This window comes from Odocoileus virginianus, chromosome 1 (genome assembly GCF_023699985.2).
Source record: "Odocoileus virginianus isolate 20LAN1187 ecotype Illinois chromosome 1, Ovbor_1.2, whole genome shotgun sequence".
In the NCBI taxonomy this organism is placed as follows: domain Eukaryota; kingdom Metazoa; phylum Chordata; class Mammalia; order Artiodactyla; family Cervidae; genus Odocoileus; species Odocoileus virginianus.
The window spans coordinates 21,501,374-21,516,749 of record NC_069674.1 but is presented as its reverse complement, the minus strand read 5'-3'; the positions used below and the strand labels follow the sequence as shown (position 1 = coordinate 21,516,749).

The window sequence follows — 15,376 nt, the reverse complement described above, 5'->3', positions numbered from 1 at the left end:
TCTCATCACAGTAGAACTCACTCTGGATTTTTTGGGAAGCTTTGGGTTATTAAAATTCTGTCTTCCACCTGCTCTCCTGTGATGTGCTTCTAAGTTTCATGCCGGGAAGACCCACCTGTCTCCTTCATGGGTATACATTGAGAACACAGCTGAGGGCATGTTTCATAGAAGCACTATGAATGAATGATGTGCTAATAAAACAAACAGGGTAGAGCGGGGAGCAGGATTCCATTGGCTCTAAAGTGTTTTCATGGTTTGCTGCCAAACTATAAAGCGAGGGACTGAAGTGTGAGTTAATATTTAAGCATCCCTAAGATAATTCCATCAGCTGTCCTGCAGAATACACTGGTGTAACTGGTGTTCATCATGTGCGGCCTCAAATGCTCTGAGTGTTCTTTATTCTTTCTCTTTACTGTGATTTTATATGGAGCCCTCCACCCTCATCAGGCGTATAACAGTACACTTGAAATAGCATTTTACAAAGCTTCCATCTCCTATAGTGAAGATGTACCCAAATGAATCCTTCCATCAGATAAAATTAATGAAACCCTCCTCAAAGTCCTCCAGGGTGTGCTGTCTAGGAGGGTCAACTGAGTTCATCTCCGTCAGGCAATGGAAAGGATACAGTACCGTGCCTTGCCAAAGACTGAAGGTGTCATGATTATCTGAGATCCCCAAGTTTCTGAGGAGAAATACAATTTCACTGAGGAACCTCTGTGCCTTCAAAGGCGGTAAACATCTCTTACAGCTGAAGCATTATCATTCCCTTGGCTGCTGCTGCTACTGCTAAGTCACTTCAGTCGTGTCCGACTCTGTGCAACCCCATAGACAGCAGCCCACCAGGCTCCCCGGGACGTCCCTGGGATTCTCCAGGCAAGAACACTGGAGTGGGTTGCCATTTCCTTCTCCAGTGCATGAAAGTGAAGTCACTCAAACATGTCCGACCCTCAATGATCCCATGGACCGCAGCCCACCAGGCTGCCAGGCCCCTCTGTCCATGGGATTTTCCAGGCAAGAGTACTGGGGTGGGGTGCCATTGCCTTCTCCAATTTCCTTGGCATGAAGCTGCAAAAAACCATATTCTAGGAAGTTCAGCCTAGCAGGAAGTAGCTGAAAAAAATGACATAAAGAAAACCACTTTCTGAAGAACCAGCTCCTGACATTCCTTAATTTTTGTTTGCACTGGAGTTGGCCAAACTGCAAAGTCTGAGGGCAGGGTCCCCAAGACTGTCCTCACTTCTGGTATCAACTATAAGTTCAAGGAGGTTCCCAAACTACCCTAAGCTTTGAAAATTCAATACGAGGACTCACAGAACTCACTAAAGCTATTAAACTCAGAAGTATGGCTCACTATGGGAAATGCTACAGAGAATCAGCCAAAGGAAGAGAAACACAGGACAAAGTTTGAGAGGGTTTCAATGCAACGTTCTCACCATCCACAGGCACGACCCTCCTGGTATCAGTGTATGTGACAAATGCAGCGCAGCACCAACTAGGGATGCTCACCCCATCTCGGTGCCCAGAGTTTCACTGGGGCCTCGTCACATAAGCTGGCCTGACTGTTCACGTGGCTGACTTCAGTCTTTGGCACTGGGCTGATACCACATGGCCCAAGGGACCCGTTATGAATAAGAAGACAATGTTTCACTTGGGAAATTCCAAGGGTTTAGAGGTTACTCCCAGAAGCTGAGCACAAGGGCCACAGTTTGCTCTGGGAAACGTTAAACTGTCTACTACATCGGATGACAGCAGGAGCTAATCAAGAACACCACCATCTAAAGATAAAAGAGGATGATGCTGTTGAGGCTCTGCTTAAAACCAAGTCCACCCTACAGATCCACGCCATCGTGGAGAAGGTCAGTCGTCATGACTTACCTCTATGCTCCATACAGTCTCTCATTCTGCAGTAGGCCAGTACAGTCCAGACTATATGCTTTCCAGGGCCATGACATGGCAGCTGGGTGTGGCTTCAGAGAAGAGATATTCTTTTCATCTAAAATCAGACTTGTTTGTGAAATTCAGCTTCCACCAATTTTCTTTCCAACACACTAAGTTTATATTTCTGTTTCTCCTGTATCCCTTCTATCCAAGTGTTTGCTGTGGGCTGAAATGCATCTCCCCCAAAATTTGTATGTTGAAATCCTAATGCCTGGTGCTTCAGAGAGTGAATTAGGACAGAGGATTTTTTAAAGAGGTAAGTTGAAATGAAATCATCAGGGTAGACCCTAATCCAATGTGATTTATAAGAGAAGGAGATGAGGACACAGATGGAGAGAGGGAAGACCATGGAAAGAGAGTCACGTGTGAGCCAAGAAGAAAAGCCCCTGGAGAAACCAACCCTGCTCACACCTTGACTCTGAACTTCCAGCCTCCCCGACTGTGAGAAAATAGACTTCTGTTGTTTAAGCCACTCAGTCTGTGGCAGCCCTAGCAAACCCGTACACCAATTAATCACTAATTCACATCTAATCTCAGTGACTTTTGCATCCATCTCTTTTCTTTCACTTGCAGAGACTTCTCATCTGGTATTTCTGGCTGTTTATTTTTCTTTTCCAGCCCTCCAATCAAACCTCACATTAACTGTCAGTTTATTACTACTAAAGGAGCACAGAAATCAGGGTACTCACCTGGCCAAACACCTTGCAATGTGTGTGTAACCTGTGTGTGTGTGTGCTCAATCATATCTGACTCTTTGTAACCCCACAGGCCAGGCTCCTCTGTCCATGAGATTTCTCAATCAAGAATATTGGAGTGAGTTGCCATTTCCTCCTCCGGGGGATCTTCCTGACCCAGGGACTGAACTTGCGTCTCTTGAGTCTCCTGCCTTGGCAGGTGGATGCACTACCGCTGCACCACCTGGAAGACTAGGACTTCCGGCTAAATGAAGATCAACTTCTTAGTTCAGCAGGTAATGAAAGCCCCTACTAACCTTTCCACTTTACCTTGCACTAGTCTCTCTGCAACAAACCACTGATCTTAACCAGTTTGTCACCCACCAACTCCTGGGCATGGTTTTCCTTTTGAACACCTTTCCTTCCTGACTACTCGATACTCTTCTTCAAGCCTCAACTAAAATGCCATCTTCTTTATGACTAAATAGATCTTCCTGGTCAGAATGGATCTCCTTTGATTTATCTAAAATTTTACTTATTTGTACAGCTTCAATCTTACAAAGAAGAAAGACCCGGGGTGCCAAGTCAAAGGTTCTCAAAGTACAGAGACAAAAGGTTTAAAAAACACTGCTTTACCATTCGTGGGAAAGATAAGAACCTAACTTTAAGAATACATATGGAGAGTGTCTTTGAAAATCAAATCTATCCAATTCCATATCTAAATTCTGAAGATAGCACATTAACCTTTAAGAGTGAGATTTATGGCTCATTTTTAGAAGGTCTTTCCTGTCTGCTCCTAAAGAGATAATTCACTAAGGAAGACTGGAGGGTTTTGTCTATTTAAATATACCTTAAATCATACATTTTCTAAAAAATCTTTTAAATCAACATTAAAATAACACCAATATCCATTACCACACAAATTACACTATGGCAGAAAGTAATAACATTCTACCCTAGGATTTAATCATTTTATCAAATGCTTATAAACATGCCAAGGAAGGAGGTCAGAGCCTAATACAATCTTTTGACTAAACCTGTCACAACACCTTTCTGTACATCACTAATTTGCACGTGTGTGACTAACAGGGGTTACACAACAGAAGTATTTATATACTCAGGAAAATTCTGAATGATGTTTTCTTACCTAATGTGAGTACTGACAGCAAAGGGAAAGTACAGGGCTACGGGTCAGGGACACTCTGATCCATCAATTACAGAACATTCATTTAATCATCCCAAGGATTAATACAGGGAGCAATTTAACATCGCCTTCATAATCAAGGGCAAGGGAAAGTTCTGCGATTTAAATGCTTTCAAGGTACACATGAAGAAATGAAAACAGGTTAAATGGGAGAAAGATACCCAAATGTGGACATGCCCATCATTTTATTATAAGAAAGTGAATGATCTCCGTGTTTCTACTGTTAAAGGCAACAATTTAACATCCCCTTCATAATCAGGGGTATCCTACTAAAATAATATTCCAAATGAAAACACTACCACCATTGCTTTCAAGTTCCCCAGAGTTCATGAAATGGAACTGCAACACACTTTCATCAGAGGCCTGTCCCTTGCATTGGAATTCCAAGATGGCAATACGGGTCCAAACACACTTTCCGGTACTCTAGAGGGCTAGCGTGTTAGAGTGGGAAAGCTGTGTTCTCACCTTGCTGGGAAGGGCAAACCACGATGAGACCACTGAATACTTACTTGAACTTTGCTTCCACCTCCTCAGCAGCCTTCTGGTATTGCTCGGTGGTAACTTTGTAGAACTCTGAGCTCTGTGGGTAAAGATTGATAGCAGAGTTTTCACTATTCAAGAGGACAACATGTGTGCAAGACTTACGATTTCAGAAACTACATAAAATCTTGTGTCTGCCACTCAAGCAGAAGGAGGAAGATTTCTTACATGGTGACATGAATACTTAAAATAAATGTAAGGTTATCTATTTAATAATAGTACCACTGTTGGCATACACATTGTAATCACAGACTGAACATTCATGTAAGTCATCAATATTTGATCCTCCTGAAAAACTTCCTAACGTAGTTTTGAAAGACTATTTTGATCTCCCATATTTGGAATCCACCACTGCAAGACCAAAGAGCACTTGGATCAAATATGAAATTCACACACCATATTCTCCTGTCATTCCAGTGTTCCACCTAGGATATTAAAGGATCATTTCTTTTTACACTGGATATTTGTCCTCAAGATTGATTCTTTACAGAGTACAATTTGTTCTATCATCTCCACATGACCACAAGAGCATCAACATTTATAACAAATTAATCATTAAGAACAAGGGGCCAGATTTAGGTAATTTTTATTAAAAAAATGTTTCCACTATTACATGAATGAACACATGAGCAATATAAATCAAGTTGTGAGAGCCAAGTAATGCCTTTCCTGGGGCAGCAACATTAAAAACGATCCATTCTGACTAGCTACTGTGAAACCTGTCTTACTGCAGGGGGTGGCCTAAATGACCCGACGAGCCTTCAGACTCCATGAAATACCTTGCAAAATGCATTGCAGTACAAAGGAACACAATGCAATGCAGTGGTCTATTGTGTCCCTTCATTCTCTATTCACTCAGGTTTCACATGCATGGTTTATTTTTTAATACATCATTGTTGGTTGGTGAGAAAATGAAAGTGAAATCCTCTTCACACCAGTGACCCCTTTGCATTTAACAATCTGGGTTGCCCAATGACAGTCACATCCAGGTTTGCTGGATGTAGATAAAATCAATAGGTATGTGATTAGACAGCTGGCTCAGGATGGCTGGAGCAATGGACAGGTCACCATTTGAGATGATGAATGGCTCTCTATCAACCCAGCATCCCCAACGATGCTAACATTTACTATAATCTTATTTGGGCTGCGATTTATCTTTCTTGCACCTGATCAATAAAGATGAACAGAACAGTTGTAGGGATCGATTGTAATTTTTTATCATTTTCAAGCACGAAGGTGCATTTCTGACATGAAGACAATATTCTAAGTGTACTGCTTCTGCCTTTTTTAACATTGCAATGTGAGTGATGAACCACCACCAGTCTATATGCCGAGAGGTTTTAATTCTTCTATAGGTCTCAAGCTATCAAAAAGTCATTTGTCTCCTCAGATATTTTAACTTTCAGTTGTGTCACTCCTTCCAATCAGTTCCACTTACAAGGTTTTTCTTTCCTTTAGAATACACACCAGTCAGGACATGCTCTTTTGTGATGTTTGGTTGCAGCTTTTCTCAGAACCCTTCTAACAAAGAGGGCAGTAAAAAGGCAGTTACAGTGGGCCATTAACAGTGATGAGGGACTCCCTGCATTACTATGGTGAACTGTCAAATGGGTGTTATGTTACTGAATCATGTATTAAAATGCCAGCAAAACAAAAATGTCTTGACTAATGTTTTTGCTTAGTTTATGCAATGAAACTAGAATCTCTGGACAGAGCCAGGAAAGATCTGGTTTCTGGTTCTGTTTAGGGTCCCTGAGCAAACAACCTCCGCCAGCTTCCATTCCAGTGCTCCTCACCTGTAAAATATGGGTGATACTAGCATGACTTATCTCTGCCAAAGCTGCTGTAGAAATCAAGTAAGGGGGGCAAGAGAGCTATAAAACCTGCTCAGTGTTTTCACAGAGTAAGACGAACATTCAAATAAAAGAATTCTGGAGACAAAGAACTAATTTGGGCAATTCCATTCTGGGTACACATTCAAAATTATCAACATTAAATATTAACTTTCTAACAAGAATGATACACAAAAGCAAGAGTTCTGCCATAATATAAACTAGCAAACTCCCTTATGCTTTGTAATGCCAAAGTGAAGATTAAATTGCTTATTTTGTCCAACTTTCTCCTTCAATGTTAAATACACACAAATGCGTGCGCACACGCATGCACACACACACATACCCTGTACCTGTGTTGCCTGCAAACCTAGCATATGATTTCTTAAAGTTTTAAGCTGATTTATGCTCCATATTTCAAACTCAGTGACCACTTTCTGACACTGCATAAAAGTCTCCAAGAGGCAACACCATACAACAACTAAGAAAATAAACACAAATATGCCCAACATCTGTTTGCAGACCATGTTTAATTCATTAAGTATTTACTTGCTCAGTCAACAAAATTAAATTCTTATTTTTCCAATAAAGTCCATCTTGGAGAATTAGATCCTCAAGAAGCTTTCTACCTGCTACAGGAGAAAAGAAAAAGAATTGTACTGAAAGGTCACAAATGCTAAGCTAAAGGTGATGGACAGTATTACTGGAGTTCAGAAAAAGTAGAGATCTCTTTTGACCTGAGGAAATACTTCTTAAAATGAATGATCATGCAGAAAACAAAACCCCAAACCAAAAATACTCCCAATATGTCTGCCAGCAGGAGAAAAGACAAATATGTATTGTGTATTCATAAGTTGGAAATCTATACAGTGATGAAAAAGAATGAATCAGACAAAAAGTGGGGCCAGAAAAGCAAGTTGTAGATATGATACAGCACAATGCAATTTATGTCAGTTTGGAAAAGGGCAAAACACTGAAATACGATTGGTAAACAGTAAGCTCTATTGATTAACTATAAGTGGTGGCAGTTATGTGTGGGTGGTAAAAGAGGATTAGAGGGGCAGAATGTCATGAAAGAATGCAATGCGGGGGACTTCACTGCACTGTCATATTTTTAAAAATTGAGTGGCGGGTACACAGCCAGTTGTTACAGTGATCATAAATATTTTGTAACATACACAAAAATTGTGTTACTCCCCCTCACTCCCCAAAGGAGCTAATCAACAACAAATGACTCAGTAGAGCTAAAACATAAAAATATGTGTGGGGGATACATGCTGAAGAGAGTGGCTGAATGCTAAGCTATTGTAGAGTGTTCATACATTACAAAATAAAAGTTCTTTTTTTCCCAATTCTTTCTTATGTAATCATTTCAGACTTATAGAAAGGGGCAAAAATAGAAGGTTCCTGCATACACTTCACTCAGCTTACCTTCATGTCAACACCTTAGATGATCACAGTACAATTGTGAAAACTGGTAAGTTAACAATGTTACAGTACTAGAGACTTGCGGCACCTGAATTAGACTTTATTTCTCATAGAATCTAGCCTCGGATCCTGGGCTGCATTTAGCTGTCACAGCTTTCTTGTCTCCTCTAATCTGTGACAGCTCCTCAGTCCTGCTTTGCCTTTAATGACCTCAGTAACCCCAAAGAACACTGGTCAGATGCTCTGTATAATAGCATGCAATTTGGGCCTGTTGGATGTTTATTAATGGTTGGACTGACACTCTCCCACATTATAAGGAAGGATACCACGGTAGTGATGTGCCCGTCTCCGTGCACTGCATCCAGGGTTATGTTACATCAAAAGATGTTTTTACTGGTGCTTGATCTTGACTACTTGATTAAGGTAAGAGTTTTCTCCATAGGAAAGCTACTATTTTTCCTGTTGTAATCAATATCTTATAGGAGATTGTTTAACATTATGTAAATACTATGTTTCACCTTAAACTTTGCCATCAGTTGTTTTTGTTTTTCCAAACCATTGTCTGCAGCAAGGATTTCTGTGGTGTTCTGATGATGTGTCAATCCTAAAGGAAATCAGTACTGAAAACTCATTGGAAGGACTGATGCTAAAGCTGAAGTGCCAATACTTTGGCCACCTGATGCGAAGAACTGACTCATTGCAAAAGCCCCTGATGCTGGGAAAGATTGAAGGCAGAAGGAGAAGGGGACGACAGAGGATGAGATGGTTGGATGGCATCACCGACTCAATGAACGTGAGTTTGCACAAGCTCCGGGAGCTGGTGATGGACAGGGAAGCCTGGCATGCTGCAGTCCACGGGGTCGCAAAGAGCTGGACATGACTGAATGACTGAACTGAACTGAATGATGTGTTAATTTCTAAATGACATTATTGCATATTTAGACCTCACTGATATAACGACAATCTTCAATTACTCTTACTCAATAGTGAAAACAGTATCTTCACAGAAAAAGCCTCATCTTCAAAGGGTAGGGAGCTCCAGGAAAGCATGAGATTCCCTACAACCTGGTTATGAAGCAAGGGACAGGAGGCAAACAAGGACTGTGCGGGGGCTGGGGGAGGGTCAGACCTGAGTCAGGCAGAGGGTGCTCTCCACCCCTGTTCACTGTGAATGCCTGAGAGGGCCCAGACTCCTGCCAACACAGGCCAGTCCTGCTCACTGCAAAGAGGTGAACATTCACTGCTGGGAGAACGAGCCAAATGGGCTTATGCAAGGATTGGGAAAAAGGGAGAAGGGGCCTGTGAGTGGTTTCAGATGTCCCTTTCGGGGGATGTTTGAGCTCCAGATGCAGGAATTGGGACCACCTGTTTCAGAGCCATCTGCGGAGCTTGTGAAACCGCAGACTCCCCAGGTCACACCCTGAATCTCTGGGGACGGGGTGCAGAGGCTGCAAGCTTAGCAAGCATCTCAAGTGATTCTGAGCACACACACCAACCTGGGACACCACTGGGTTTCTAGAACAATGAAAGGAAACCGAAAAACGTACTACTCAGCATGCCACTCAAAGTGAAAAATAAATCAGCGTTTTGGAAGAATTATGGCACAATTACTTTCCACAACTGAACTTTGTTTTTTGGCTGCACTGCATGTGGTATCTTAGCTCCCCAACCAGGGATAGAAGCCATGCCCTCACTAATAAAAATAAATGAAAGAAAAAAAGAAGCCCTGCCCTCTGCAGGGGAAGCACACACAATCTTAACCACCAGAGTCTCGACCCCCAGGGAAGTCCCAATAGAACTAGAATATTTACAAAGGTGCTGCAAAACAGAGATGCTGCTAGGCCCATCCACAAGTCACCGATGGACCTGAAACTGCCCGAGAGCTCTGCCTCACGGCCTCCGCCACCACAGCACTCCTCCTCTGAACCGTACTCACAAGCAGTAGATGCGCCATAATATTCAGGAGGGCTGCTTTCGTTCTCTGTGTTGTCTTGAGATGGCCCCAGGTCATATCTGCTGCTCTTTTTTGTTTACTCATTGTAAATTACTGTCACTTTAATGTCATCCTGATAACTCAGTTTGTTGGAGACCCCAAAAAAAGAAGCAGAGAGAGGTGCCTGTGACCTGATCACTGCTTGGGACATGGCCACATTGTTTCTATACCTGTGAGGTCCTTACAACCTAAAATTCAAAAATTCTGCATTCAAATTCAAGCTGCATAGTTTCCTGCTCCATCAATGATAGGAAAAATACTTGACATGATTTGTCCAGTGGTAATACGGATTTGTGGCTGGTAAATATGATTTAAATCAAATATTCAAGGTCTAATTTATTAGTGTCTACCTTTAAAACATGAATTGTTATTTGATACAAGATTAAAACATGTTTTCCACCAAGATTCTCTTTGAGAAGGCAGATCTTATAAATTTAAAGTAGAATGACAGTATCTTTCAGTTGTTTTAGCACTATCAAAAACCTGATAAAGGTTTATATTTTTGGGTCAAGGATAAGTGAAAGGAGTTTGGAGGAGATGAACTATCTCCAAAATAACATCATTTGAGATCTGGGGTTCTGTCATCTGTATCAGAGGACAAGACATCACTGGATCACTGGAAACAAAAGGCATTTTCATTTTCTATATCAAAACATCTTCCAATCTCAGGCACCAGGGACCAGTTACTAAATACAGAGGCAACAAACAGAGTTAGGAGATGGAATGCTCCACTGAACATAACTCTTAAAATGTTTCATTTAAAATACATGAATATGCTGTCCGTGGCACTCTGCACGTAAGATTCTTAACAGAATCGTGAGGTGGTAAAGAGCACACACTTTGGAGACAGACTGACAAGTCACGGCTCCACAGCTATGGAATAAAACTCAAGAGCTGTCTCCCATCTGTGAAATGGGGAAGGTAATAATAAAGAGCACCAGGACCCCTTGGGGGATTAAAGATGATAAGTCATGTAAAGCTCTTTGAAGACTCTGCTCAATACTCCCTAACAACCTGAATGGGAAAAGAATTTGAAAAAATAAACAGACACATGTATAACTTCATCACTTGCTCTACACCTGAAAATAACACATTGTTAATAATGAACTGTATTTCAATATAAAACAAAAAATTTTAAAAAAAAGGGAACAGTTCAGAAAGTGAGAGAAAAAACTTCTGAGTGGCCTTGACATTTTTCTTCAACATCCTTTTTTTTTAAAAAAAGGAAAATCTAGCAAAAAAAATAAAATACATACATAAAATTTAAGTCTACAAATAATAAATGCTGGAAAGAGTATGAAGAAAAAGAAACCCTCCCTACACTGTGGGTGGGAATGAAAATTGTTGAAACCATGATGCAGAACAGTATGGAGGTTCCTTAAAAAACTAAAAATAGAGCCAACATATGATCCAGTAATCCCACTCCTTGATATAAATTGAGAGAAAACACTTACTCGGAAAGATACATTCAGCCCGATGGTCACAGCAGCACCATCTACAAAACAGCCAAGACATGAAAGCGCCCTCCCAGGTGGCCCTCGTGGTAAAGAACCCACTTGCCAATTCAGGAGACTTAAGAGATGCAGGTTCAATTCCTGGACTGGGAAGATGCGCTGGAGGAGGAACTGGCAACCCACTCCAGTATTCCTGCCTGGAGAATCCCATGGACAGAGGAGCCTGGCGGGCTACAGTCCACGGGGACGCAAAGAGCCAGACACAACTGGTTGACTTAGCACGACCAGAAGCAACCTAAATGTCTGGCAACAGATGAAAGGATAAGGAAGATGTAAGGGTATACGCGTGTGCTTTTCAGTTTGTGCTAGTGGTAAAGAACCCATCTGCCAATGCAGGAGACATAAGAGATGCGGGTTTGATCACTGGGTTGGGAACATTCCCTGGGGGAAGGCATGGCAACGCATTCCAGTATTCTTGCCTGGGGAATCCCATGAACACAGGGGCCTGGCAGGCTACAGTCGACAGGGTCACAAAGAGTCAGACATGACTGAGGTGACTTAGCATGTGTATATAGATATATATAAATGGAATGTTATTCAGCCATAAAAAGGAATGAAATACCATTTGTAGCAACACCAATGGACCGAGAGATTATTATATTAAGTGAAGTAAGTCAGACAGAGAAAGACAAATATCACACGATATCACTTAATATGGAATATTTTTAAAAAATGATACAAATGAACTTACTGATATTTCCAAAGCAGAAACAGACTCACACAAAGAACACTTATGGTTATCAAAAGGGATAATGGGAGTGGGGAAGGAAGATAAATTAGGAGCTTGGGATTAACATATACACATTACTATATGGTAGCTGACAGTATCACCTTTTATTAAGAGCTAATAAAAAGGAGCATCCTACTATCTTGAATCTTAAAAATTTTAGATAAATCCTTTATTGTTCTCCTCCCCTCGGCTTCCTCAGAGCCCTGTGGCAGACTGCAAACATGGTCACACACAATTCTTGACTCTCTTCTATATTCATGTCCTTTAGTGACACTTTCTAGCTTCCCTCATCATGAAAGAGTGTAATCTATTTTTCTACAGCTCAATCTAGGCTGTGCTTGTGACCTGCTCTGGCCAAAAGAATTTGACAGAAGTGATGAAGTGCCAGTTCCCAACCCAAGACTCACTCTTGGAACCCTGCCCAGATGTCACATCAACAAGCCCAAGCTAGACTGTTGGACAAGGAAAGTTTTTCCAGTAGTCATGTACGGATGTGAGAGTTGGCCCATGGAGACGGCTGAGTGCAGGAGAATTGATGCTTTTGAACTGTGGTGTTGGAGAAGACTCTTGAGAGTCTCTTGGACTGAAGGCAGACCAAACCAGTTAATCCTAAAGGAAATCAACCCTGAATATTCATTGGAAGGACTGATGCTGAAGCTGGGGCTCCAATACTTTGACCACCTGATGGGAAGAGCCGACTCTTTGGAAAAGACCCTGATTCTGGGTAGGCTGAAGGCAGGTGGAAAAGGGGATGACAGAGATGAGATGGTTAGGTAGTATCACTGACTCAACGGACTTGAACTTGAGCAAACTCTGGGAGACAGTGGAGGACGGGGAAGTCTGGTGTGCCCCAGTCCACGGGGTTGCAAAGAGTCAGACCCAACTTAGTGACTGAATAGCAACAACAGCCTGCTGGAGAAGGAAAGATTACAAGTCTTCCCCGCTGAGTCCATCCTTGACTAGCCAAACTGCAGCCATCTCAGCAAGAGTGAGCCTGGACAAGTTGAAAAGACTTGTCCAGCTGATAGCAGCCCAAACTGGTGACAAACATGTAGAATCATGAGGTAAATAAACGGTGACTGTTTTGAGTCACAAAGATTTCTCTGTGTTCTCACAGCATCACAGACTTTGATCAAAGCACCTGCCACCATGTACCAACAATGTATGTTCACCTGTTGTCTTTCCAGTTAGCCCAGAAGGTCCAGAAAGCATGAATCTTGTCCTGTTTATCATTATACTTAGAGCACTCAGTTTACATGATACACAAAACTTACTAAAACAATGTTAACAGTGACCTGTTCATCCTAAAGTGAATTCCAACTTTTGCTCCTATTTAAAACAATGGGACAGAGAGAGGTCTAAAATAAATATCAGAACATGGAGAAGGCGCACCGCTACATTTATTATGTACCTCCTACAAACTGACAGACACTTCAGTGTGCTCTGCTATGTAGAAGGGAAATAAATATTGCTAAGGATTGAGTTCAACTGCAGTATCAGTACAATAATAGTTTAAGCTACAAATAGTAGCTTGAACGAGTAAGGAGGTCATGTTTCTCATGTAATAAGAAGTTCAGATGTTAGAAACGCAGGGCTGATGCAAGTGCCAAGGACACTGTGAAGTATTCCTTTCCCAGCTACCCTGAGCACTTGGCTTTTGTCCCCACGGTCTCAAGACGGCAATCACACCTCCAGTGAGCATGCCCACATCCTGAGGAAGGTTATAAGAGAAGGCCTCACCAGAGACTTCCACTCACATCTCTTTGGCCAGAATTATACATCATGTACAACCTTGGCTGTGAAAGCAGCTGGGCAATTAAGTAATTTTGTTTTCTCACTTTCTGGAGTAAAGAAAGAGAAAGGGGGCGTTTGGAATTGGTGCTTATTGAGCCAATTTATCATACCTGCCACAAACAGCTGAAGGAACAGCACAAAACCATGTGCAAAACAGTGTGGTGTATCTTCAGATATAAGTATTCTAATATTTCTCTCCAGTCTCCCTGCAAGTTCTATTTCGGGGTATGGGGAGATTTACCCATTTGGCATTCTGATGCCCAAAGTTTTTAGACAGTTGTAAGAAGGAAACGGCAATCAACAAGCGTGGGCATCATCCCCACGTTTCTCTGGGCTGGCTGTGGCCCAAGTTTCTGAATGTGTGAGATGCTGCCATTTTCCATTTGCAAAGTTTCCCTTTTGAAGTGTATTTTAAAATGCACGTGCACAGACACACATTATTGCTCGATTCGAAAAGCATCTTTTCAAGTTCTAAATTCAATCAAAGGAAAACATGCACATAGTATATTCTTGTAATATTTTCTCAGGTTCAGAAACTTATTTCAGTTCTATTATCACTAATATGATCATTATCTGTATCATATGAGAAAAGAACAAATCAAAATGGTCACAAGAAACATCTGTTAACTAGCTCTTGTCAGTTCTTTTATAAAATGCTACACAACACTGCATACTGAGGTCAAATTTAAATTCTGGTGGTCCGACACTGTTTCTCAGAGGAGATGGACACTCCTATGCACCGTCCATTCAGATGGTGGCGACTCTGCTTACTTAGAAGAGTGGACGAGAGATGGAACGAGTCTGACCTTGGATGTGAGCAGACTGACTGCAAGTGTGGGTCTCTGCTTTCTAAGCTGATCTATAATTACCACCAACAACTGTTGGTCTCCATCCCTCTCGTACCCACCCAAACACAAAGATTACTCTATCTGGCTAGCTATTTCAAACAAACGTCTAGTGTTTACACAAACCAATAGAAGAAGCCTTCCTACTGACAATGTCAAAAAGAGCATTCCTACTGTTACGTAGATGGATTCAGAACTGACTTATTTACACTGTTTGTTATAAACACTCAACCAGGAACTGTTATAATCTGTAATCAGTTGGCTGCAGGTAACTATACTTCCCCTAGTATCAAAGTTAAGCATCTGGGGGCAAATGCACTGTGGCTATAATTCCTGGCCCAGAAGCCCTGAGACGGCTATTTACTGTCCAGTTATATGCTGTAACTATACTCCAGAAAGAGTTCATGCTTCCTCAACCATCCTGTCTTTCTACAGAATTATATAGGATCACAGAGACTGACTGTTCTCCACCACAACAATTTTAAGAGCTATAGAATTTTTATTTTTTAAATCACTGTCTAAAACAACTTCAGTTGATCAAGTGGTTTCGGTATTTCTCCTGACAAACCTTCTGTAAGGCAGCCTGCTGGCAGGTTTGAGTTCTGCCTTCCCTGTGTTCCTGAACAGGCTGAAGTCTTTTACAGGTGGGCAGGAGGACAGAGCGAGGGATCTGACAATTCTTGGTGAGAAAAGTGGCCCTCGAATAGAGTAGTTGGCTTCTTGAAGAACCTTCCACCTCTCAGACCCATGGTCTTGATTCCATTGTTCCGAGTCATTCTGGGGCTCAGGAGAATTCTGTCGACAAGACACAGTCTGCAAACTGCCAACACTGGCTCAAATACACAGAATATCAGATTCAGTATTCTGTTTCTAAAAGGCACACC

The 15,376-nt window shown here is 41.7% G+C and overlaps 1 protein-coding gene across 2 annotated transcripts in view; it reads right to left on the bottom strand.

Annotated features, from left to right (window-relative positions):
* CHCHD3 (coiled-coil-helix-coiled-coil-helix domain containing 3) overlaps positions 1 to 15,376 on the bottom strand; it is a 278,588-nt gene that overhangs the window by 53,633 nt on the left and 209,579 nt on the right. For both annotated transcript variants that reach the window (XM_020878065.2, XM_020878066.2), the window contains one exon: positions 4,326 to 4,396. In XM_020878065.2, the coding sequence (XP_020733724.1) occupies positions 4,326 to 4,396 (71 nt within the window). The remainder of the gene's footprint in view (positions 1 to 4,325; positions 4,397 to 15,376) is intronic.